This window comes from Hippoglossus stenolepis, chromosome 17, assembly GCF_022539355.2.
Source record: "Hippoglossus stenolepis isolate QCI-W04-F060 chromosome 17, HSTE1.2, whole genome shotgun sequence".
NCBI classification, from domain to species: Eukaryota; Metazoa; Chordata; class Actinopteri; order Pleuronectiformes; family Pleuronectidae; genus Hippoglossus; species Hippoglossus stenolepis.
This window is the reverse complement of record NC_061499.1, coordinates 9,133,819-9,159,993: the sequence shown is the minus strand read 5'-3', so window position 1 is coordinate 9,159,993 and position 26,175 is coordinate 9,133,819. Positions and strand designations below refer to the sequence as shown.

At 41.4% G+C, this 26,175-nt stretch overlaps 3 protein-coding genes and 1 non-coding gene across 6 annotated transcripts; 3 read left to right on the top strand and 1 right to left on the bottom strand.

The window, feature by feature from the left end:
* The first annotated feature begins 624 nt into the window (after window positions 1–624).
* On the top strand, window positions 625–8,334 carry LOC118124805 (polyadenylate-binding protein 1). 2 transcript variants are annotated; one of them, XM_035182956.2, is made up of 14 exons: window positions 625–1,352; window positions 3,039–3,232; window positions 4,244–4,359; window positions 4,678–4,817; window positions 4,934–5,028; window positions 5,117–5,254; window positions 5,637–5,732; window positions 6,142–6,508; window positions 6,602–6,712; window positions 6,833–6,975; window positions 7,085–7,169; window positions 7,399–7,529; window positions 7,767–7,866; window positions 7,999–8,334. In XM_035182956.2, exons 1-13 carry the CDS (start codon window positions 1,160–1,162, stop codon window positions 7,857–7,859), a joined length of 1,902 nt encoding a protein of 633 aa, XP_035038847.1. In that variant the 5' UTR covers window positions 625–1,159; the 3' UTR covers window positions 7,860–7,866; window positions 7,999–8,334. The 2 variants fall into 2 exon arrangements, with proteins under 2 accessions (XP_035038847.1, XP_035038846.1); XM_035182955.1 differs by having other exon boundaries at window positions 6,830–6,975.
* Window positions 5,402–5,536, top strand: LOC118125318. Its single transcript, XR_004698818.1, has one exon. It is a non-coding gene; the product is annotated as a small nucleolar RNA SNORA5 (small nucleolar RNA).
* Window positions 8,335–9,557: 1,223 nt separating the features above from the next.
* Window positions 9,558–12,215, bottom strand: LOC118124871 (type-4 ice-structuring protein-like). Its single transcript, XM_035183060.2, has 4 exons — window positions 12,173–12,215; window positions 10,782–10,850; window positions 10,560–10,683; window positions 9,558–9,953 (listed from the first exon to the last, which is right to left on the bottom strand). The coding sequence occupies exons 2-4, from the start codon at window positions 10,828–10,830 to the stop codon at window positions 9,752–9,754; spliced, it is 375 nt and encodes a 124-aa protein (XP_035038951.2). The 5' UTR covers window positions 10,831–10,850; window positions 12,173–12,215; the 3' UTR covers window positions 9,558–9,751.
* Window positions 12,216–16,571: 4,356 nt separating this feature from the next.
* lix1l (limb and CNS expressed 1 like) lies at window positions 16,572–25,795 on the top strand. 2 transcript variants are annotated; one of them, XM_035183295.1, is made up of 7 exons: window positions 16,572–17,151; window positions 20,135–20,298; window positions 21,057–21,197; window positions 21,713–21,745; window positions 21,901–21,996; window positions 22,258–22,335; window positions 23,141–25,795. In XM_035183295.1, the coding sequence occupies exons 1-7, from the start codon at window positions 16,809–16,811 to the stop codon at window positions 23,390–23,392; spliced, it is 1,107 nt and encodes a 368-aa protein (XP_035039186.1). In that variant the 5' UTR covers window positions 16,572–16,808; the 3' UTR covers window positions 23,393–25,795. The 2 variants fall into 2 exon arrangements, with proteins under 2 accessions (XP_035039186.1, XP_035039187.1); XM_035183296.1 differs by lacking the exon at window positions 21,713–21,745.
* Window positions 25,796–26,175: the final 380 nt, after the last annotated feature.

Below are 26,175 nucleotides of genomic sequence, written 5' to 3'. Positions count from 1 at the left end.
GAATTTACGTTAAGTTTAGGTTAGGGGTGAGGTTGGGGTTGGTTTAAGGGTCCGAAAGTCGAGACTGTACTGTATTTTGTGGATGTAGTTGAGCTATTAGCATTTGGTATCCAGGGAGAAAAGGGTAAAGATTAACCTTAGGTCAGGGTTATGTTTAGATTAAGTTTAGCTGAAGGGTAAGGTTGGTGTTGGGCAAGTCTCCTGGACATGAATATGTCAATGTAAAGTCATGGAGACACAACTCTGTGGGTGTGTGTGTGTGTGTGTGGTTGTGTGTGTATATGTATGTATGCCTGTGTGTGTGTGTGTGTCTGTACGTGTGTGATTGTGTATATCTGTATGTGTGTGTGATTGTGTATATATGTGGGTGTGTTTGTGTGTATATATATATATGTGTGTGTGTGGTTTGTGGTAGTATATGTGAATGTGTGTGTGTGGTTGTGTGTGATTGTGTGTTTGTGTGTGTGAGTCTTTGATGTCTTTGATAACACGTTTTACAAGATTTCATCATCATGCGCACAGTTCGGAGGGTAACGCCCCTTGGCGTGACGTTTTTGCCACCGTCCTCGACGACAGTTGGCCCGCTCTCGTGACGTCACGCGTGGTATATATACCACCACTTCCTCGTTGCGTACTTTCCCTCTACCCCGGCTGTTAGCGCTGTGTGAGTGCGCGTGTGCTCCTGAGCCCGCTCGGCACACGTTCTATAAAAAATAAAAATACAAAAAAAAACTCAAAACCTTTAAAAAAGCCAAAAAATCCTTTTATTTTTTCCCCCCTTTTTTGTAACAAGTCGGTGAAGCCGGAGCAGACACCCGCGGACAGGACGGTAACGTAGAGAAGAAGGAAGCGGCTGCGGTTAAACTCGAGTGTTTCAGTCGACGTGTTCAGGCCAAGTAACGTGATTCTTGCTTTTATCGTCAGTGTGTCAGGTTGAGCCGACATTTTAACACATTGCTTTTACTTTCCACTCGAGAGACACCGCGACTCACAAGCTAGCGGCTGCTAACGTGTACCATCCCCGAACCTACGCCACGCTAGCCACCGTTAGCTTCGTTCCGTAGCCGAAACTTTTTTCTTTTAATTTTCCCGGCTACGGTAAAACTAGCATCGTCCGAGTGTTTAGCTAGTCTCCCCCTAACCCCCCCACCAACGAGCCATGAATCCCAGTGCTCCCAGTTACCCCATGGCCTCGCTGTACGTCGGGGATCTGCATCAAGATGTGACCGAGGCCATGCTGTACGAGAAATTCAGCCCCGCCGGAGCCATCCTCTCGATCCGGGTCTGCAGGGACATGATCACCCGGCGCTCCCTCGGATACGCGTATGTGAACTTCCAGCAGCCAGCGGACGGTATGTATCACCTTTTTTAAAAGGCGTTTATGAGTAAAATGAATGGGTGCGTTTGAAATGACAGTCGGTGACAAGTGAGAGCGAGCGAGCATGCTTGTGCTACACGTGACTGCGGCCGACATATTGTCAGAGGGGGTCTCCTCAGTTGAACCTCCCCAGCAGTGGCGTAGCAGACCCGGCGCCATGTCCTCCCCGGCACGGCCCACCCCAGTAATGTAGCAGAGCACTGCGGGCTGCCCACACTCGGTGGGGTCTTTTAATCGCTGATGTATCGGGACAACACCCAGACGACTGTTCGACCGGAAGTGCTGGCACTGTTAAATTCAGGCCGGGCAGGTTGCGTTGTAACGATTTGGGCATAGAGACAGTAACTTAGAAAATGGCCGATCAGACTGGTTTTCCGAAAATGAACACCAGATAATGTCCAGGACACTTTCCTGGTCATCACTTGTCCTCATCCATTAGGACGTATAATGTATCTTTTACTTAATGTCGGATCAGAAATCCACTCTGTATAATGTCCATAAAATTAGCTCTGGGACATTTTAAGAGTTAATGTCAGCTTTGTAATAATATGTCCTTATCCATTAAGACATTTGCTGTATCAGTTACTTAAAAATCAGTTTTGAGCCATTTTCAGACATTTACTCTGGATAGTGTGCTAAAAACTGGGTCTGGACATTTCCCGCAGTTTGCCTTTCACATAGGGTTAGGCGGTGAATTCCACTATGTAAATCACACGTATTTGTTAACAACACGACAACCCTGAGGTCTTACTTTATCGCCATTAACTCGCCAATCTCGTTTCAAGTTGGCGTCTTCTACGTGTGGCACCACTTTGTCACGCCGAGATATTGTCATTCTTTTAGTTTTTCTACAGTTTGCTCGTTAGAAACATCAACATGGCCACTCGTTTGTGAATTTCCTAGAAATGTCCCTCTATTCTCATGTAGGCGCAATCTCACCTTTTCTGGACATCTAATAAGGGGGCTGGCTGGAAAAGTAACATGTCCAGAGCAGCTGACTTGGACATTTGGGATTTTACACACAACTCCTCTAAAAAATAATTAGGAAAGTTCAGTGAATGTCTGAAAGCAGATGATGTCGGTCCTGTGTACCGCAGAACACACGTATCAACCCTCCACATGACTTTGTCTGCATTCCAGTGATAAGAACATGGATCTGCATTGCCCTTTGGTTCTTTAGGGCGTATTTGTGTTTTCACTGAGATATATTCTGCTGAGGCCTTTGCACTAATAGCCTCTTAATATGCCCTGTATTAGATGGGTGCCATATACTTTAGATTGATTGTGATAATACTATTATATTATTACACTGCAAACTTAGAAGTCCTACTGGTCTTAGCCAGAGTTACCAGTTTGAAATTCTACACCAGGACAAGTGGATGAATTCATTAACACCTACTGTCCAGCTGCCCTTGAGCAAGAGATTAAAAGAAAGTCGACACCTTTTAGTACTTAGAAATGTAAATGTATGTAACAGCCGTGAAGCCAACGACCGTTTATCATCTTTTATTTGGGTGGCCGGGGGAGAAACTCGAAGGTCCAGTTTTCTGACCTAATTCGGTTTCCCAGCAGCAACAACACCTTTAACATATGCGGCTGTATCCAGAAAATGTATGTGTCCTAAAAACCCTAACCCATGTCCCTGTGTTTCTCCCTGCAGCGGAGCGTGCCTTGGACACAATGAACTTCGATGTGATCAAGGGGCGGCCTGTGCGCATCATGTGGTCGCAGCGTGATCCATCGTTGAGAAAGAGTGGCGTTGGAAACATCTTCATCAAGAATCTCGACAAGTCCATTGACAACAAGGCTCTATATGACACCTTCTCTGCTTTTGGCAACATCCTGTCATGCAAGGTATAAAACCCATGGCCAGCTCAGCCTTGTTAACTAACCCTGAAACTGGGGGATGGTCAACTGTTCCCGCTCTGGTTTTGCATTGGGTGTTAGCATATTTTGCATGTGTGTACTATGTAAATGTCCTTGTTTTGTCTTGACTGTAGAGACATGGAAAACGGATGTTTTACAATCACACATCACCCAAGTGATACCAGTCAAGCTGGTACCATAAACCAGTTTTCAGACATTAACTCTGCAAAATGTTCAGAAAATTGGGTCTGGACTTTTTCTGGAGTTTGTCTTTCAGATTTGAAGAACGCTGAAGGAGGCGTTCAGGGTCACTTGTGTTTCTAACAGGAAAATGTCCAGAACATTCAGGCACGGGGTGGGTGCCTGGGTAGAGCATGTAGGAGGCAGGACATTACGTATATACTTACAGCTGCGAACAGCTCTTGAATCTTGTAGTTGACATCACCATTGGTTTGTTCCAAGTGTTACAAACCTTGACACGGCCACTCGCTTACCATGAATTTTCCAGATATTTTTCTACTGTATTCTCACATGGGCTCACAATAAAAAGTTCTGGAAAATTTCCAGAGCAACTGACTTGCACATTTGCAGTCTCACGTATAGCCCCTCCGAGGAAGATGTCTGGCCTGAAAGTAGCTCCAGAGTCAGTTTTCACGCTGGTTAAAATCAATAATAGATTAGAGCTTTAGTGGTTCTGTACATGGCAGATGTGGGAATGCAAAAACCTGCGAGTTAAGTGCATAAAAGCTCTTGTGGAGTGGGGTCTACAGGGCATAGGAGGGATTTGTGCCCTTTCCTAAATAATGACTTTGTATGTAAATTAATATATAGTTTATGTATCTTTATATTGAGTCTCCCAGAATGACCCTGCAATCAGTCGTAATTTAATAAATTTGTCTGGAATATTTCGGATGTGGTTCAACAGAATGTTTAAGTTTAACATACTATTACTGCATGTGTGTGGAGTTTTAAAAACTGCATGTGTCTTCTCCCTCTAAGGTGGTTTGTGATGAGAATGGCTCTAAAGGCTACGGCTTTGTGCATTTTGAGACTCAGGAGGCCGCCGAACGAGCCATTGAGAAAATGAATGGCATGCTGCTCAATGACCGAAAAGTGTAAGTGAATGTCTTTAACCAGTTTTAAATTGTTTTGGTTTAGTTTGGTAACATCTGAATGAGGGTGAAGTATTCAACCTGGTCTGTTTGGTTTTCTAGTTTGGTTTTATAATGTTTGAGTTTCTTTACAAATGTGACAATAACAAGATGTGTGGCAAATAAAGACTATTGTGTGCATTATTTACAATACGTCGAATAAGCTCGATGACATTAAACTAACTCATGGTCTACTCAACAATTGGATTTTCAGTTGTGATGACCAAAAAATGTTATTCCTCTTGTGCATTTTAATTTGGCTAAATGTCCATTTCAATGCAGATTCGTCGGTCGCTTCAAATCTCGCAAAGAACGCGAGGCTGAGCTTGGTGCCCGAGCCAAGGAGTTTACAAACGTCTACATAAAAAACTTTGGTGACGATATGGATGAGGAGAGCCTGAGGGAGCTCTTCAATAAATATGGTGAGTCATTTTTTTTAAATGAGTCTCCTCCTGAACAGGCATATACAGTGTTTTAGATCCTCTGAAGTAAAAGATTATGGGGATAAATAATGACGTTGGATCTCTCCGTTTTCTAGGAAATTCCATGAGTATCCGTGTCATGACTGATGACAGTGGAAAATCTCGAGGCTTCGGGTTCGTCAGCTTTGAGAGGCACGAGGACGCCCAGAAAGTAAGATGAACTAGCTTTTTTCTGACCACCAGGAAATGTTCCACCATTTCTGGCCACAAAGTTGATGTGGTTTTCTTGGTCGTTGTAGGCGGTGGATGAGATGAACGGCAGGGAGATGAACGGCAAACTGATCTACGTCGGCCGCGCCCAGAAGAAGGTCGAGCGGCAGACGGAGCTGAAGCGCAAGTTTGAGCAAATGAAACAAGATCGCATGACTCGCTACCAGGTACTGTTTCGTTTTCTAGCACAAATTGAAACCAAAGCATACAGCTTTGTTCAACACTACTGCCTTATACTGACAGTTTTGAATTCCTGAACTGATCAAATCACTTTCATATTCTTATACATTGTCTCGTCTGTCACATCGAAAAATTGCAGCTTTGTCAAATTCAGTGCTCCCTCTTCAGTAGATTGCACTGGCCAAAATAGCTGCAACAGTGACTGTAGTTCATGGGCCCCATATGTCTTCACCATAGACTCTGGGGATAAATATGTACTACAGACAAGAAAATGTATTGCATTATAAAGTAATATTATTCCTGCTTCATATCTACCATTACCATAAGGAAGCAAAATGTTTGAACTCTTTTCTCGGTCTTTATTTTTAGGGTGTCAACTTGTACGTGAAGAACCTCGATGATGGACTAGATGATGAACGCCTGCGAAAGGAGTTCTCGCCATTTGGCACCATAACCAGTGCAAAGGTAAGATTTCAGCTCTTTTCTCATTTTATCCATAGACTGTAAATAAAGATGGACGACTTCACTTCCTTCCACTATCAAGAAATCAATCCCAAATATACTAGATACTAACGTGGCCGTCTTGCGTCAGTTATGTCTTTAAAAGTCACTCTGCAGTGGTGTTCATGGCATGGAGCCGCAGTATTGACGTCCCGTCGATACACAAGCTCAAACAATTTCGAGTTAGTCTATCATGACTTTTCACCCTGTTTTATAACTAAACCTACAGGAAAAGTGAACATTGGAACATACATCAATGTGACAAGAATTACCTAAAATGACAAACACAAAAAAATATATTTGACTTTGACTTTTTAGTTTGGCCCATCATAATATTTGACATGCAACCAATTTAATTGGATTCTCCACTCAGGTGATGATGGAAGGTGGGCGCAGCAAAGGCTTCGGCTTTGTCTGCTTCTCGTCTCCAGAGGAGGCCACCAAAGCTGTGACTGAAATGAACGGCCGCATCGTAGCCACCAAGCCGCTGTACGTGGCCCTGGCCCAGCGGAAAGAGGAGCGTCAAGCCCACCTGACCAACCAGTACATGCAGCGCATGGCCAGCGTGCGGGCAGTTCCAAACCCAGTCATCAATCCCTACCAGCAACCTCCGCCCTCTGGGTACTTCATGGCAGCCATACCTCAAACCCAGAACCGTGCCGCTTACTACCCAGCTGCTGGTCAGATGGCCCAGCTGCGACCAGGCCCACGCTGGACCACCCAAGGTGTCCGGCCACAGCGTAAGTATCCCTCTATCACTGTATATTTATAGTAATTTAACAAAAACTGTTTGTACTTGTACATGATGCCACTATGTTTTTGTGTTTTCATAGACTTCCAGAACATGCCAGGTGCCATGCGTCCCTCAGCACCACGGCCTCAGTCCTTCAGTACCATGCGACCTGCCTCCCAGGTGCCTCGCATGATGTCCACCCAGCGTGTCGGTCAGTCTCTTATCCTCAGTCAATAGCTTTTAAGCTGCACAGCAAATATGGTTCAACTGTATAGCTGCTTCTTGTATCTTTTATGTAAGCATGTTCCCTTGTTGGCTTTTCTCCCAGCAGCTCAGTCTATGGGGCCCAGACCAGCCTCTGCAGCAGCTGCAGCAGCCGCTCCGGTGCGTGGAGTCCCTCAGTACAAGTACGCCGCAGGAGTCCGCAATCCCCAGCAGCACATGACTGCTCAGCAACAAGTCGCCATGCAGCAGGTAGGAATGCACATTCCATAGTTCGGCCAGACTCACTCACCTATACTGCCCTCTAGTTGCAAAATTTTTTTTTAGTGTGGAGGTGCTTTAAATTCTGTGTGTCCCTCAGCCTGCAGTCCACGTTCAGGGACAGGAGCCTCTGACTGCCTCCATGCTGGCTGCTGCTCCACCACAGGAACAGAAGCAGATGCTGGGTAAGATTCAGCAGTAGCTCGAGCGTATACCGTGTTAGCATGATGTAGCATTTACTATGTGCTACTTCTATCCTCAGGTGCTGTATGTAACATGGTTTTAAATGGTATTCTTTCTATGACTTGGAAATGGTGGCACTGGATTATCCATCTAAGACTAGATTTTAGCATTTGGCCCTCGTCATGTGTTTATTACATCCTGACTTGAGCTGTCTGTTTATCCCTCCTCTAGGTGAGCGTCTTTTCCCAATGATCTCGAACATGCATCCCAGCCTGGCCGGGAAGATCACTGGCATGCTGCTGGAAATCGACAACTCCGAGCTGCTCCACATGCTGGAGTCTCCAGAGTCTCTCCGCTCGAAGGTCAGTTCAATGATATTAGAGCTCCACTGATATCAGTCGCACGGTTTTTAGACTAATGTTGCCTGATTAAAGATATTTTTGTAACGGCGAATATGTTGATCGATGTGAGAACTTTTGTACAGAACGTAATGCAGAAACATGCTTTGTATACATAACAAATTGTGAAATAGATAAACTTATCACAAACAAGGTGAAATGACGTGATGTTTCTAACATTAGTTAATTTCATGTTTGTAGGTGGATGAGGCAGTGGCTGTGCTTCAGGCCCACCAGGCCAAGGAGACTGCCCAGAAGACTGTGACAAATTCAGCTGGTGTCCCAAGTGTCTGAACTCAAGGTACTTTACTTATATTACACTGCCAAATACCTGTCAATACTAATAGTGGATTTAACTGAGTACTGTGAATTTACTGTTCTCACTGTAAACGTATACAGTGTGTATTCACATCATATTTTTGTGTTTTTACAGGAATGGGGAGCCTTGAGACTAACTTCACCGATGGGGGGAAAACAAAAATTCAAAAAAAAAAGAATCCAACAGTGAAAAAGTAAAAAATACACAAAACAAAGTAAAAGAAGTCAAATAATATGTTAAAAAAACAGAAACAAGTCTCCAGCCAGGCTCATGAACACCAGGCGAGTTTCGCTGTGTTAAAAAGAGAAAATGCACAAAAAAAGAGGAAAAGTTAAAATTAAAAATGAGGATTGAGGGGTTTTAGAAGAGTTTTGATTGAAAGCATTCCTTTCTGCCATTTTATCCCTGTTGAATGTTTGTTGCTTGCTTCAATAAAACTTTACAAAATTATCAGTGTGTCAGTTGTTGGCTGTGGGAGATGTTACTGATTAAATACTGAAGTATGAGCCTCTTCTGATGTTCACAACAGGTTTTAATGATAACATATTTTTCTTTCCGCAAGTGTTAAATAGGATTTTGTGTATGTAAAAGGTCTACAAAATTAAAAAAGCCCAAAGTCTGAAGGTTGCACAGACGACACAGAAGCTCCTGAAACACCTTGTCAGTAGTCTGGCCGATACTTGCACCATCATGATGATATACGATAATGCATGGCCAGTGGCTTTAATGCCTCGTTCCATTAACAATTGCTTGCTGATGGGGTCTTTGCGGTCATGGCGTAGCCTTTGCTGATTCATTGGGCTGTTATCACATGACCCCTTTCCGGCATTAGCCTTGGTGACAAGTGTAGAACATGGATAATCCATTAGAAGCTGAAAAGGCTGTAGTGCAGTTAATTCTGCATTTTACAGTGATACAACCCGGTGAAACTTGTAGCAGACGAGCTATTATTCCAGCAATCTGCAACAAACAACCAAATCATTCCTGTTTCCACTGGCATGGGCTACACAGTGTTCGTGAGTGTTTACTTGATGTGCATTTTCAGATGTGTTGGTGTGGATGGGATTTAATACTGATGCGGTGCCAAAATGCTTGTGCTGCCAGAAATAGTTAAAGTTTGATAAAAAGCCATTTTAGGTGTTATGTAGTGGTGTGGATGTAACTAGAGACTGAAAAGAGGAGCTACAGTATGATGACCATGATGCGTTTTGAATATTGGAGCATGTAAACCTTTCCAAGTAATATCCCAAATTTAAATTATGAACCTGAATACGAGCAAAATCTCTTAACGGTTCAGTGGTTAGAATTTAATAACATCTAGTGGTGAAGTTGCGTGTTGCAGCTGAATAGCCCTCACCCCGAACATGACAGAGAACCTGTGGTATCCTTCAGTTGTCATAAAAACTCAGGTGTTTAGTTGGTCCAGTTTATACCACTGTAAAAAAACATGGCGGCCTCCCTCTAGAGGACCCGCTCCCAAGGTAAATATAAAGTATTTAAATATAAAGGGCCCATTCTACGGTTAAGAAACCAACAATTTGTACAATTTAGATGATTAAACACGTTATGATTTTATGTTCATTGTCTTGGCCAAATCAAAATATTTCTAAACTGATACAACACTCTTCATTCACACAGGCAGATGAAAAAACCAATACAACTCAATACCATGATGTGTTCCAAGGTTTTTAATTGTGCTTCTGGACAAAGAAAATAAATATCAGTGTTACCGAGCACTGAAACACATTTTTAGCTGTGGCGCTGTCAGGCCAGCCTTGAATGCAAGCCGCTCCATGAGCTCAGTCCGTGGTGGAGAAGACGATGTGGTGGTGGCACGTTTGCATGTTTCTTTGGAAGGACGGCTTGTTTAGTTGCCGACGGGACGGGTCTGATCCATCAGCCTCTTGAGGAGGTCCTCCATCTGCTTCTGGAAGTTCTCCACCATGGGCTGTACGTTTTCAGCCAGGGGCTTCATGTGCTCCTCCAGCTTGGCGGCAGCGGTCCTCAGCTGGTCCTGGATCTGGGTGGCCAGTGGCTCCAGCTGGGTTTTCCTCTCCTCCATGAAGGTCCTGGGGAGTTAAAAAAGGAACAAAGAAGATGAACCATCATGTATGCAAAACAGAAAAGCACATGTTTGACCTGTATGCGCTTCCTGAGGGCCGCTCAGCTTTTTTTACTGTGTGGAAATTAATTTTGATTTGGAAAAGTCTGAAATCTTGACTTAGTAATTTATGTAATAAAAAAAATTCAGTTACCAGAAAATGTTATATATTTTATGTAATAAGCAACAAGATTTACTCTAAGTATCAAAAGAAGTGTTCATTCAGAATGGCCCTTGTCGGTGTCGTATCGATTTGTCTAATTAACATGTATTTATTGTAACTACAAATTTTCCAAATTATATAATGTCTTTAACATCTATAATGATTAATCATAAGTAAATTAATAATTGGTAAATGTAACTAATAAGTTATGTAATACTAAAGAAATATGATAGGAATAGTACTAGTATCTTGGGTTTGTGCTTGAGTAAGTGTACTCTGCACTGGTATTTAACAAAGGACAAGGTCCAGTGTGATAAGCAGGAAGAAGATGTGATCATCCTGACCGTGAGTCACAACTAAACCTTGACCTGGTGTGTGAGGGCGGTGGTACCGGGGCGTCGTTGTACTCACTGAGCCTGGCTGGTGAGGTCCTGGTTGCTAAGGAACGCGGTCACATCCGCTGTCATCTTGTTCTTCAGATTCTCAAAGTACTCACTGACCTGCTCCAGGTCGCTAGCATCTTGTGCAAAGCTTCCTGTGGGTTTCCGAAGACCGGTAAGAAGAAGGAGTCAGTAAAGGAGAGAGCTTCATAATAAACAGCACTTCCAAACAGTAACTGTGTGATGGTCGTACCTTGTGCCAGAGCAAGCAGGACGACGGCGGCGACGAGGGTGAATTTCATGGCTGCTGAGTGGAGGAGATCTACAGAGACAAACACTGCTCAGTTATTATTCTGTGTGGTTGTTAATCTTCCCTTTTATTTCCCCTTGATCTTGTCACAAAGATCATTTACGCGTTTTGTTTTTCGGATCTACGGAGGCCTCCTCCTCCTGTTGCTCAATCTGATGGCTCACTGATAAAAGATTCCAGGAATCCCTGTCGTGTTGTTCTATTTTGTTGTTGTCACATGGTTATAAGATAAATATATAGCTCCTGCGTGTTTGTCCACACCAAACACATTAACTTGTAATCTTTACCTGGCTTATCACAGACATGCTGCAGTTCAGTGGGAACCTTGAGTTGTAAAAAGAATTTATCACAGATAAGGTCAAGAAAAGAAAAAAAACAATCCTCATGTTTCTTTATTGCTTTGAGGAATGAGCAGCAAAACAAATATTTAACCTGGTGTGTGTGTGTTTTTATACATTTCGCATTTTCTTTTATTTATTATTAGATATTTTAATGTAGAAGAAGAAGAAAGAGTAGAAACTTCTGTTGTGGAAAATAAATGATTTCTTGTGTGTGCATATATATGTTGTATTGATGTATTTCTATAATGTGTTAGCCCATATTTATTAAAGGCATTTTGTACATAACTGAACATTATTGTTGTCTTTTCTATTACGGAATTCCTTGGTTGTTCTCTTCACAATTAAAACTATACAATTAACTTGTGTAAAAACAAATCAAACACTTCCATAGAGTTTGTGTTCCTTTACATTACAGTGGATATACATTTCATGCTTTAAATCCGTGATGAAGTTTTAATTCAGATTGAACAGGGTTAAAGGGAATTGGTCAGAATGACATGAATAACACGTAATCACTACTAGTTTCACAATAATGTTACTTTAAAAGGCGAATTAGTTAAGATTAAAAAAAAAGCCAGTACTGCATTTCAACAAGAATCATTCATGTAAACTACACAGTGCTGTTTTTAACAAATAGGTTGAAAAGTCTGTAACGGAATGATTCTTCTTTAGTGATTTTATATCCTTGACATCTGTGTGCTGCCTCCTAAAAACCTCTGTGAGACAAGACTAAACATTAAATAAAGATATTTACTATATTAATGTGATTTCAATTTGTTGGACATGATTACTTCATAACTCTGAAAGGACATTTTTCCTTTAAAATGTTTTCAAATTCCGCCCTGGCATTATTTGACATCAGCTTTCCCATTCAAAGTGACAAAGATGAATATGTTACTTTCAAAGAATCAAGTTTTTTGTAAGTACTGGAAAAGAATTGTGGGATTTGTGTCCCAGTGTCTCCTGTGGATTTTAAAATAGGAGCAGACTCACCTGTACCGCAGGAGAAGTTGGACCGGATGGTGCCTAGCTGTGGGACTCTCAGTCCTCTTATACTCCAGCTCAGTGATGCAGCTGTATCCTACTGTGAATACGATTGGACAAGATAAAGAGCTGAGACACGATTGGACGTTTGTGCCAGTGAGGGAATCACAGCGCTGACCCTTGCTGCTCATGATGCCACCTGGGCAAACTGAGCCAAAGTCCAACAGTCCCTCTGCTGACTGTCCAACATCCGTCATGAGTGCTCATCTTATCACGTTGATTCAACGAAAGACTTAATCATCAGCAGCAGCAGCGTCACTGTTACGACACTGAGGCCAGGTTGGTTGCTTACGTGAACAAATACAATAACAAATAAGAGAACTGACAGAATGTCTCGTGATTTGTTCGATTTCCATTATGTCCACATTGCCTTTAGACTTTTGGATTACAAGTACTTGAAAAAGTTGTAAACTTTACTTCATAATTCTATTTTCAATGGAACGCATATTGTAACTTGTTAAGAAAAGTGATCTTTAAATGAAGTTTATCATGAAGTTCTGTTTTCAGTCATTTACCATCTAAAGGAGGGACTAGTCATGTTTGTAATAATGATCGGGTTTTTCCACTTTCAAATTTTTACTGTATTTTTATCGCATTGATTCATTCTAATTCTTAGACAAAAAAAGTAAAATGTAGACTTTATATTGTGTGATTCTATGATCGCACCTCACCGACCATCATCAAGTATTAACAGCAGGACGCAGGAAAAACATTCTTACTTGTGTTATGACTTAGAATTTTATTTATATCATTAAGTGTCACTATGTCTCAGCCTTGACACATAAGTACATAAAGAATAGAGATTAAACGTTACAACACTTCAGCTGTCTTCAGGCCCAACAGTCCCCTTAGGAAACCACGTTTAAATCAACTAGATCCACAATTTTATTTGGATCCGCACCAAAATGTAATGGTTTCTCTCCTGACCCATATCACACCCTTCCACGAAGTTTCATTGAAATCGGATAAAATACAGTATAAATGTATTAAAAGTGGTATGAGTGAATTGTCATTAAGTTGCACTTTGGAGGGAGGGGTCATGAATGACAGTCAACATGTGGATGTAAACCTTCTACCTTTGCTTTACACCCAGCAGCGTGTTATTGGGACCAGTTTATCTTTATAGTCGTCATAAAGTAATTATTTCCCAACCTGACTTCACCCCAGTCACTTATAAGCAAATTCATACAGGAAGAAAAAAATTATTTTGATAAAAACATATGAGGAGAAAACATAAAAAACATGAGCTGTTTGATCAAATGTGGATGATTCTTTATTAATCTAGAAGGAAATTGGATGTTTAACAGTCAGATGTAAATTAACACCAAATGTGGGGATGTTTTTGAACAAGAGAATATTTTCTCTGTCCAGAGCCTGTTCACCACGAGCCTGGACTCCATGAGAAGTTTACGTTGCAACAAATACTGAATGAAAACTTGAGAAGAGGTGAAACTAGGCCCTGATTCTTTTCCAAGATTTGACACCCAGTAAATAATAGTAAAAGTCATCCACATTTATAAGTTTTGGTTCAGGCATGAATGCAGAATGAAGACTCTTTACCAGTTATGTGTTTTTCCAAGTGTTAAAAACGAGTAAAGACAGTAAAAATACACACTAAAATACTCCAGTAAAAGTCTCAAAATCAACATTTTACCAAAGTAAAAGTTCAAATCAGCAACATTTTCACACACATTTGCTTATAGATTCAACCCATTATGTTAATACTGATACAACAAAGTCCAGTCCGGACATCAGAGCCATGACCCGTCCAAAGGTCACAAGAAAAATCTGACGCATCCTCAGATATATAATGGGAAAGGAGCGAAGGGACAAATAAAGTTATACTGCACAAATTCGACTTAATTTTCAAAGTGAAAAATGAGGGAAAAAAGTTCCCCTTCTTACTTTTTCTTCTTATACCTGGTGCTAATACTCTAATAGTATAGACAAGTTAAGATAAAATAATATAAATGGACTTAGAAACATTAAAGACGTTTTCTCTCTCTCTCTCTCTCTCTCTCTCTCTCTCTCTCTCTCTCTCTCTCTCTCTCTCTCTCTCTCCATCCATCCATCCATCCATCAAAAATGTTATTTAAATATTGCACTTAAGTAAATATACTTGTTTTCTTTGGTCTTCTGTTGTTTTTGTTTTGTTTACAATGGCTGCTGTTTACAATAGTGGGACTTTAACAATAAGAAGAAATGGAATACAGCCCTGCAGTACATTCATGTTTAGGTCAGATGATCCTCTGCGGCAACGATGAGCCTCGTGCACATTAAAATAAAATGAAGCCTGGTTTATTGCTTTAACTTGATTGTGAGTACATGACTTTAACTCTGAAACAAACACACAGCAGCTCAGGCAAACTGAGCATTAGATTAGAGGAGATTAAATGACATTAGATTGGTCCGAACGTCATGTGAACGCAAAGCAGTGAAGCTGAGGTTAATCACTGATGTCATGAAATGAGAGGGCGTCCTCCAGTGAGCCTCATTATAGTTATGATATATGTCTGTTTCTTCTTCTTCTTCTTCTTCTTCTTCTTCTTTCTGTTGTCTGCTCACAAACACGTCAGACGGGCCTCGTCTTCGTCTGCTCTGAGGTTTTCAGTCTCACACTTAGCTGTAATTTGTTTTTTAGTGCAACCAGATGTGCAATGACTGAATGTTTATTATATTGCAAACTCAGCTTTGAAAAACAGGAAGAAAAAAAGAATACAGATTCAATCAAAAGCTCCTGAGTTCCTGCTCTGAACTTCTCTGGCTTCCTCCCAGGCCACAGCGAGGATGAAAAATTACACAAGGCCCAGAAAGTCGTAAAAACCTCTTAGGAAGCGTGAGAGGAGGTCCCATTTCCTCCTTCAACTATTTGTTTTGTACGAGGCTGGTGGTCCCACTGTCTCACAGTTAAACCCTCTAACTACTAACTAACTACTAACTCAGTTGCTGTCTGAGTGGGTTGAAGAAGTGACCTGAGTGTCTCACCCTCTCTTGACTAAACTGAGTTATTGTGGCTGCAGGTTTTAATCACATGCTTCAGGCTGCAGAGCTGGAGCCTGAGCCCACACTGTAGTTGTTCTCTGTTGGAGCCACAGGAGAGAACAGAGCAGGCTCAGATTTCTTGGCTTGATATTTCTCTGACTTTTCACTGGTGCCTTCATGCCCTGTGGAAAATGCAGGAAATATGACAACAACATGCATATAACTTCCTATCCGAGTTTGATTTCAACTGTTTGATAACGAATTTGCAGAAATTTGGTGTTTACGTATCTATTTGATATGTTATTGTTACAGCATGTTTTCCCTTTTTGTTTATTATACTGTTGCAGTTTATTATAGACTCAAACAACAATAACAATAAGTCAAACAGGGCAAATTTACATTTGGATGTTGGCCACCTCAAGCAATGATTTGGCACATCTGGCCTTCTTGTGGACCGGACAAAATGTATGTGAACCTGAAGTGGCCCAGTTGTAAAGTAGCAAATTTTTGAAAAACATGCGGTGCTCTAGACAAGGTGTCATCTGGATGTGAACCTAAAGTGGCCCATGTGGCAACAGGGAATATGGTCTAAATAGCACCAAACAGAATTGGGCCACCTTTGGTTGACATGCGGTAATGCTGTGGCTTATTGTGACCCAGATCTGGCAAACAGTAGCGACCCCCCTAAGGGCCATCATACCATGTGGGTATGTGGGCACAACTGAATTAGTTGAAAGCCTGAGTGAGGAATCAGAATGAACTTTATTTGCCATGTATGTGTACACATACTAGGACTTTGACTCCAGTGTTATTTGCTCTCAGTGTTCTTATAGTTAATAGACATTCAGCAAAAACAGACTCCAAAATAAACACAACTATTGTACAAATAGAGTGAATCTGTACAAGACAGTAGTGCAACGAGACAACAAGCTGAGCAAGGGGTGGACACAAACATTTGACTACTGTGCAGATATGATTGAATTGTGACCAGAGGACAGTGTCAAGATGCTGGAAGAAATGTGGATTAATAATGTATGGGTTGCTTATATACATGAAGTAGGTGAATCATACAACAGTAGTGAATTTGTATAATGTACAGTATATACGGTCCACTTAGATTAATATCAGAAGTGTGTATATGTAAACCTGAATTGAGCAACATAATAATAAACAATTGGGATTTGTAGTGGCTGACTAATGTTTCAGTGTCGTGGAATTGTTCCTGATACTTTATGAAAGGTATATTTAACAGTGTGTATACAATTAATGACATTAGGAGACATTAGTTTCAGATTAAAGATTTAAAAAAAACAGTCTGAACATGTAGAGGTTCTGGTGTGCAGCTGTTGTCAGTGAGTGTGGGGAATCCCCGGGGTCATTGAACGCCTCCTGTGTCTGGGGCAGCCTGGCAGTGAGGATGAGGAGCTGCGGTGAAATGTGTCGAAGACTCGGCTGTGTCTGCTCCATGAGGCGGTGACTGTCTCCAGCCTGATCCCGCCCTGCTCCGCCGGCTCTCACACACCGTGTCCGAACCCGAACCCGTCCCGCAGATCGCCGCACATTCCCCGCACAGCCCGGACTCCGCAGACGCTACGTGTGGACAATGGAATCTCACCTTATCCCGGACAGTATCCGCCCTCAGCGGCTGCAGCCGGGTATCGGATTCGGTTCGGGACCCACCGGGACCCTCCGCTCCTCGTCGCTCCGGCCCGGGGTCACGGTCCCCATCGCGCCGCTGCTGCCGTCCCCGGCCTCCCTGGCCGCGTCCTGCGGGCCTCCCCCGCCTCCGCCTCCGCTGCAGTTCCACAGCCTGTACGGCGGCATCGGGGCCGGGCTGGGGCCGGGGGCTGCCGGCCACTGTAACCCGGGGAACCCGGCGGTGCTGAAGGAGGCGGTGGAGGCTGTGGTCCGCAGCTTCGCCAAACACACACAGGGCTACGGCAGAGGTAACGTCCCGCGGCGCTAACGTCCCGTTAACCGCGTCAATAAGCATGTTTTTATCGGATGTTTCAGGCTGAGTTGGGGAGGGGAGCTGGAGCAGAAAACCACTTTTAGCTGCGCCATTTGTTTGGGAATAGACCAGCAACGTAAAAACACACACACACACTACATTCCTGTGTTTAGTTCCACAGCGTCAAATATCACACGTATCCAGTTTTACCTTGTAGATAAAACATTTCCACTTAATATAACATCACCTTAATGTTTTTCTTCTGATATTTACACAACCTCACTTCATTACAGGATTAACTACCACGGCTCCGGTTTACATCTGCGAACAATAAACTATTATACATATACATGAGCCCCCATACAATACTGATCCTGCACCGTTAAATGGGATAAGTGTTATTATAGTAAGGTTAAATAACAAAAGAAAGTTGTAAAATCAGGTTTTCAGCTCTTTTAATTGAGAAAAATTAAGTTTATTCATCTTTCAATATGTAGCCAGAATATTTAAATCCAAACCATTCATCACAGTGTAAGTAAAACCAGATGGATGAGAGCCTCCTACTCAGAACAGCTTGAGTTTTGAATTTTCTGAAAACATAAAAACTTTTTTAGGAACGAATAGGCGTGGGAATCACAGGGTACCTCATGGTACACAATACAGGGCCCACGATAATATCACGATACAGCAAGTCTGCAATAATTGATGTATTGCAAGACAATCATGCAACGATACATTATGATATCTGTCAAACTGAAGAAGAAAATACAAAAAGTGCAGGATTTATGTATTTATTCATTATACTTTGGTGTCAGTTTCACAGAGTTTGACTCAAACTGAGATGAAACATAACCTTAAACTTGCAAAAGTTCAAACTATATTTATATATATATATTACAAAATATAGATATTTGCTGTCAGCATATCGATAATTGTGTCTCATGGGTAGTTGTGTATCATTCATGTCATGAGAACAATCACAAAAACAAAACCATAAAAAAAAAACAGTGCACAAACAAAACTATAGAAAAAAACAAGCACAATTAACAAACAACTTCACAACAAACATATTTCATTGCATCATATATCAATATTATATGGAAAATGTTTAAGGACCCATTAGATAATAATACAAATAATGATAAGGGTAAATACATATATAAAATAAAATTATATTGATACTAGATTCAATTTCAGATTCTTTTTAGTTAAATTTACAACAGAATTAAGGTTTAGCTGAAATCTGTGTTAACTTGTCTGCTGATGATCACCTAATGATCCTTGTTCACTTATCTGTATTTAACATGTTGTTTTTCACTGTAACACATTGGCAGGAGGCTTAACACCAACTATTAGACCAAATGCAATAATGTTGGCAGTCACAGCTAATACAAGTGTTCCTGTCTCGCGCTAATAGGATTTATTCCCAAAAGATTGTCCCTCCCGTCTTTCCCTCCTCGATCCCATTTAGGCTACTTAACACCACGTCAACATTGGCAGCACCTTAAAGACGCCACACTGGCTTTATTTGTGCCTTAATGCTCCAATTTCTCTTGTTACTCTTGGGAGGAAAATGTTGATGTTAGGTAAATTGTTGCAAACATTACAAAATAAACAAACACATCTGTCATATTTTGGATTTCAGTAACCAAAAGTGCAGCCACATGGGGGTTATCTACACTTTTTATTTCATACAGTCATCAGTGTGCCGGGAACCAGGGATTTAACAGGCATTCATTTTCAGCTAAAACACAATTAAGATGGATGAATAATTATTTAAGGTGTAATTCAGAAAAGCCCATTTCAGATTTTTGCCCCTAGCTGTGAATGTGGGAATGGTAACTGCTGCTCTGTGGGTGTGAGCCTGGAGCAGAACCATTGTCACTTTGTAATATATCATCCTCCACTATCTCCTGGTGTTTCCTGAGTCTTTGTCCTTTTAGATTTAAGGAAATGCTCAAAACCTGATATAAAAAACAGACTGAAATGCAGTCTTGCAAGTCTTAATACAGCCATGAACCATTTAGATGCTCAAAAGGATCAGGACTTTGCTCATTGGGTTCAGCCTCTGTTTGGAGGAAACTAATGTGCATGTACAACATATGCAATAGCTCATCTGTTGTGAAGGTAACTTACTTCATATTTGGCTGAAAACAAGAGAAACAGTTTATAGTGAGCATTTCACTTTCACACGGTTAAAGCAATAACAGCTTTGGATTGCACATTAGTGATTTAACGTGCAAAGTCGGGATATGTTTTCTATTTCTATGTTCGTCAAGGCTGCAGCTTTGAAAACAACTGATACTGATCAGGCTCCAGATTCTGTGTGTGTGTGTGTGTGTGTGTGTGTGTGTGTGTGTGTGTGTGTGTGTGTGTGTGTGTGTGTGTGTGTGTGTGTGTGTGTGTGTGTGTGTGTGTGTGTGTGTGTGTGTGTGTGTGTGTGTGTGTGTGTGTGTGTGTGTGTGGGAGACTCAGTTTGTCTGTGTCCGTATCAAACAGCGAGAGCTCGGTAGCAAAGAGCCGAGAGGTGACAGAAGTGATAGAGACCTGGATAATGTTGGCTGCGCTCACATCTCCCCGCAGACGCGAGCCCAAATCGTTATTTACGGCTCAGTTTCTTTGTTGCCGTTTCCTCTTGGAGGAACACATGAATGCAACTTTTGCTTATGAAAGTTCCGCGGATGAGGGTGTGTTTCTTTAAGCGAGCAGCTCTTCTGAGCTGATGCAGAATTTCCTTTAGGCAAGCACATAAATATTTTCAGGAAAATCCCCTGGCATCCTTGAAATGACCTTCCCCCCAACCCATCCATCTTAGAGAGGATGTTACAGAGCACGGCCAGAGACTGACGGCACTTAAGCTCAGCACAAATAGCATTTAGATTTCCAGCTAAAACATTTCACTTCTAAATAGGGCTAATAATAAAAGTCAGATTTGTTATATCTCAGTGTGACGGTTTATTTATATCTGTTCCCTGCAGTAAACGTGGTGGAGGCTTTACAGGAGTTCTGGCAGATGAAGCTGACCAGAGGGGCCGATCTGCGCAACGGAGCTTTAGTTGTTTATGAAATGGTCCCGTCCAACAGCCCGCCATATGTCTGCTATGTTAGCCTTCCAGGAGGCAGCTGCTTCGGAAGTTTCCAGGTACAGTAACCGCACTGTTTCTTTACTGTGTGATGGAGAAACATGGTCATTCCAGGTTCATGCCACAAGGTTACAGAATCCAAACATGCTTGCAAACATAACATCCTAAACATGGATCCAAACACAAGACGAGGAAACATTAAGATACGTCCACATTGAAACTAACTATAACTATACATAGACTGTATATAAAGATGGATGACATGTCTCCACAACCTCCCGGCTATAAATGCTGCCATCTTGTGTCTATGATGTCATTTGGAGCCAGAGTCTAAGCAGTAGCTATTGAGGGATGGAGCCTCGGTATCAAGGTTCCACCCATACACATGCCCGACCAATCACGGGTCAGTCTCAGCGGTCAATCATGATATTTCATTCCATTTTTATAGCATCAAAAATTTAATTGAAACCAAACTTTTTATGAAAACTGTGCATTTATACATACATCAATGTGATAAGAACTACATAAAAGGACAGAAACCAACTTTGAGAAAAAATTTACTTGTGTTTTGAATTTTTTTGTTTGATCCATATCCCATCCACCAACATGGAGGAGATTGGGTTTATGACCTATACTGCAGCCAGCCAACAGGGGGCAATCAAGACCCCTTATCTTCACATTTCGGGAACCGACATCTTTATAAACAGTCAATCTATGATATAAACACTGTTGTTCTCCAGCCTTCTTCACTGTGCAGTACATCTGTATTTCTGCTTGTATCTGACCGCTGATGCACGTTTTCTCCACTGTTTGACAGTTCTGTCCCACCAAGGCCGAGGCCAGACGCAGCGCTGCCAAGATCGCCCTCATGAACTCTGTTTTCAATGAACATCCGTCCCGTCGCATCACAGACGACTTCATCGAGAAGAGCGTGAGCGAGGCTCTGGCCTCCTTCAATGTAAGTTACGGTAACAAGCTGAAAGTTGTTGTTTAGGTATCAAGCTTTTGGTAAGTGGGAAAGTCACATACAGTTTCCTGGACTTCCATACTGGTACCATAGAGGGGCTCCATGTGAGAACGCAAATGTCTGAGCCAGTTGCTTTGAGTGCCTGACCACGACGATCTCCTTCGGCCTTCTTCATATCTAGTTCATGTCTGAAAAAGTCTTATGTGACTTGGACGAGCTCCCATTAAGACTCGCTTGTGTCAAGATGGCTCTGATTAAGTTGTATGAAAAACAGATGCAACGGATCTCTGGAGGAAGAAAACGGATTTACGGAAAATACAATTTTTGAAAGCAAAATATTGAGGATGTCACAGAGACGTTAACAAGATACTTTGAACAAAGTTGCTCGCTGCAAACATGGAGTTGATCTTTACGTCTCAGACAACGTGTGGATCTCATTTTCTTGCTCACAAAACATTTGCCAAACTTTTAAAATTTGAATCTGCATTTCTCACCAACATCCGTAGATCAGAAGAAGAAACGACTGGGAGGACTACAGGGTAAATTAACAATATCAATGTGCATCTGAACTTGTGGTTATCCTCCTCATTGTGTGACGCTGACGTCAAAGTCCAAGTATATATGTGAGCCATGAAACCCTATATGAGTCAAGCATCACACCATATGCTCATTAACTGCTTGCTGTGCTTCACAGGGAAACAGAGAGGAGGCCGACAATCCCAACACAGGAATTGGAGCGTTTCGCTTCATGCTCGAGTCCAACAAAGGAAAATCCATGCTGGAGTTCCAGGTGCATATAAATCAGGAATGTCTGAGTCGTGTTAGGTCACATTTTATGCTCCTCAGACACAGCTACGCAGCTCGTGGGCGTCTGGTGTGCACATACATGTAGTGGTAGCCCACACGTGACCTTAGCTAGAACACGTTGACCTCGTTTCTAACTGGAAAGGAGCAGTCTGAAGGCATGGTTTGAATAACTGAATTACTACATGTTGTTTTGCTGTGAAGAGAGTTGGGTCTCACGCTGGCTCTGCTGTGTTTGTGTCTCCAGGAGCTGATGACTGTGTTTCAGCTACTGCACTGGAATGGAAGCCTCAAAGCCATGAGAGAGCGACAGTGTTCCCGACAGGTACTGAATGTGATCCTCGCCCACTTCCCAGATGGGTTCAATTATCCAAGTACAGTGGTGGTTTTCAGTGAAGTAATTACACGACAGGTCTGTACTGTTCCACATAGATCATCTCAGCATGTGAGCAGTGGCAGGCTGGAAAATAAGTAAACCAGAGAGGAAGTTCTTTGTTAATTCTAACCTTCCTGAACTAGAATTAAACTCACCAGAGCCCATACCGCTGCCAAGGCCCAACCTCTCCTTAAAGTCAATCAGGCTGCACCAAATTACACACACTCATAGATATCAGTCCTCTAAATATGCCTTATTGTTTCATTACTTTACATTCACTGTACATTTACTTGCTCCTTGCAAGGACCCGTTCACCGAGTTGGGAATTCGTCCCAATTTCTGATTGTGTGTAACAACATTTCTGCCGACCTTTCGAGTTGTTGTACTTGAGGTAGTGTTTACGGGAATTTTCTCTGTCGGGAACTCTTATTCCGACACTATGTGAATGCACTGTTATTCCCTGGCAAATTAAATTCGACTTTAACTAGTTTAATTCCAACTTTAAAATATAACTTTTATTTACCTGAGAGTTTAAATTCTGGGTTGGTTATCTGACATGTGAAGCATCAGAGACAATACTTCAACTAAGAGACATTATTCTTTACATTAAAAGTAAATAATATAAATCGCAATTCTTATTTCCACTGGCAGAAGAAGAACTTGACTCTTTCAAGACCCTTAGTTGAATATTTCATCAAGGAAAAAGGCTTCACACCCTCAAACTTCGACTCTTTGATATGACTGAACTTTACAGGAGGTGCTGGCTCACTATTCCCACCGGGCTCTGGACGACGACATGCGCACCCAGATGGCGGCCGACTGGGTGAACCGAGAGCAGAGCGTGGCGAGCACCATCGCGCAGGAGCTGGCCTCCACAGATCGGGAACTGGAGGACGCCAGACTGGCGGGCAGAGAACTGCGTTTTTACAAAGAGAAGAAAGACATCCTGATGTTAGCCGTGGGTCAGCTCAACGCGGCCAACACCGCCACCCTGCCGTCACGCTAAACCCGGCCCATGGAATCATGCCTTCACACTCCGCAGGATTCCTGGTAACAGTATTGAACATTTCATAGAGATAAAGATGAGTCGTCTGATTTCTTAAATCCCTTTGTATCATATGTTTCTTCACGAGGACCAGGTAATCAGCACTTGATTTTACAGTATGCACATCCCACCATCAAACAAACACCTGCCACTATAGCTGTTACCTCTTTGTGCCTAGTGATTACAGGAAAACTACTTTTCTATAAACTACCTGTAAACTTGGCGAACCAGCTTACGGGGTAATACATGTTTTTATTCTTTATTCCAGACTGTAACAAACAAAACCTGCCTTTCATCTGTGAATGTACAGGTCATGAGGTAAAATGACCAACAAACCAAACACGTAGGAGGTGAAGATCATTTGTAAATCAGATCAAAGAGTTTCTTTAATGTTATGGGTGCGTTCACTTACACTACTTGGAGTCACAGTGGTAAAAAAGCAGCAAAAGAGAATACAAACCAGAATCTTAAAACCCTGACAGCAAGTAACTTGTGACCAGAAAAGAAAGATCATTCTAAAACAGCAATTTAAGGGATAAAAAAAATCCCTTTCTAATGTAAGCACATGAGATTTTCTTTAAGTGTAAGATCGCAACAGTTACATTATTGAAAAAATACTTCAGCAGCTCAGGTTTTTAAAACATCCAATAGCGAACCATCGCTTTGTTTGAACTATTCTAGCGTTCATTGACACCAGCTGAATGTTTATTCTCAGTGCGCTCTCAATTACTGCAGCTATCCAGGCGATAGAATTGCTCCATGACAGAGTTTGTGTTTGTCATCAGAAGAGCTGGTGAGAGTCTCATCGACGTCAGCAAACAGCCACACACAAAAACGAGTCAAAGGATCCTTTTTAACAAGAGGATTTACAATGTGTGAGTCACGTGTGAGTCATTGTCGTCAATACTAAGCAGCACCAGTGCTTGTGGTTGATGGTTTTCATGATATTGGAAGCAGAGTTCGGTTCTTAGCTGTGCTGGTGAACGTCCACGAGCTGAAATGTAACTCGCACTTAATCACCTTTTTACATAGAAGGACCTGATCTCTTTTTTATACTGTAAATGTGATATCCTTTTATTTCCCTGTATGACATATCTAAAAATGTATTTTTTATTACATTATAAGAATGAAGGCATTTCAAAGAGTCCCTTTTTAAAGACCCCGTGGAAGGGGAATGAGAGTTTAATTGATAATGTTCGGCTCTGGTTTGAAAGAAAAATGTGGGCAGTGAGTTATGCGAGTTAAACAGCGGGAGGGCTCGTGCTTCTACTCAATGCTGGATTGTCAACAGCAGAAACTGATTACATGAAATTCAGGCAGCCTGCAAATTAAAAACAAAGGGGGCAGGAATGTTTGTACGATTAAAGCCAGATCTGTTTTAATATTCTATTGCCGTATTTCTCTCTGGGACCATTGTGCCTTTAAGTAAATTGGTAGCCTGTTGCGGTTAGACTCATTAAACTCCATTTAACTGGGTCTTTAAAAGTTAAAGCTACTCTACTTTACGTCTTTTGTCTTACATGTAAAGGTGATGTTACATTACATGTTGTAGTGTGCAGATTACACGCTATATTACTGTTACAATACCTTAATATGTTCTTATGAAGGATTTTTTAAATCTCACTACGTTTGTTATACATTTATAACCATTATATATTGTTGGTTTGGTACTGGGCTCGCAAAATATGGAGTCAGCTCCACCAAGAGAAAAAAGTTTTGTCCTCTTGCAGCACACGTCAGTAAATACTGAAATGTTTAAAGAGACAGTTGAACTCTATTCTGCAGCTTGAATCCAGCCTCGTTCATCTCACATTCGCTCCAAGAATCTCAGCAAAAGATTCATTTTCAGTGATTGTATCGTCCCGTGAAGCGATTTCAAGTCCGACTTCATGCTTTAGTGCTGGTGCACTCGCATCGAACGTTTTCAAATGAGCTGGTTACAGGAATGAGGCTGGAGATCTTGAATTATGTGTTTTTGCATTTTTCCTCTAATTAAGATGCTTATTATTATTGTGTGTTTTGATTTCTGACAACAAGCCATTAATCTCAGAGCTCCATTCTTCTTACAAATGCCTTTGACCTTTCTTTGTGATCATTATCAATGAAGACTTTTCAAAAAACAGTATATTTTTTGCTATCCACTTTATAAAAAACAAACAAACTTGGGCTTTTCATCTTTTGGCTTTAATGCATGATGTTGTTGATTAATTTCTGTTTTTCTATGTTTCATATTCGATACAGTATTGTTTTTGAAGTGTTCCTGAAGACCCTTATTGTATGTATTTTCTATGAACATTTTGTATTTCATGTTTATAATTTTAGTAGATTTATATGATGTAATAAATTGGCTGATACAAATCTTTACTGGTTTGTCGTGTCACTTGTTATGCTGCTTACTACAAAGATTAGAATCATTTATAACCAGGATTAAGTAATGAGATTGCAATTGGTTTAATGGGATAAAGTGTATTTCGTACTAGTTATAAAAAGCTTTTCCAGACATTTTAGAAGAAGTTCTGGGAATTACATATTATTGTTATGACCACACATTAATTCAAAATCTATTTTAAAGAATATAATTGTCTAAAGACTGCAATAAAATAGTCTACCTTTTCCATTGATGGGTAGATAAGGCAGAGTCCAAATTACAAAAAGATTATGTCTTGATTTAATCCGTATTTAATCTCTCTTCTTCAGTGTTACCAAAAGTTACTCACAGCAAACTAAATGGACCCTAGCCTAAT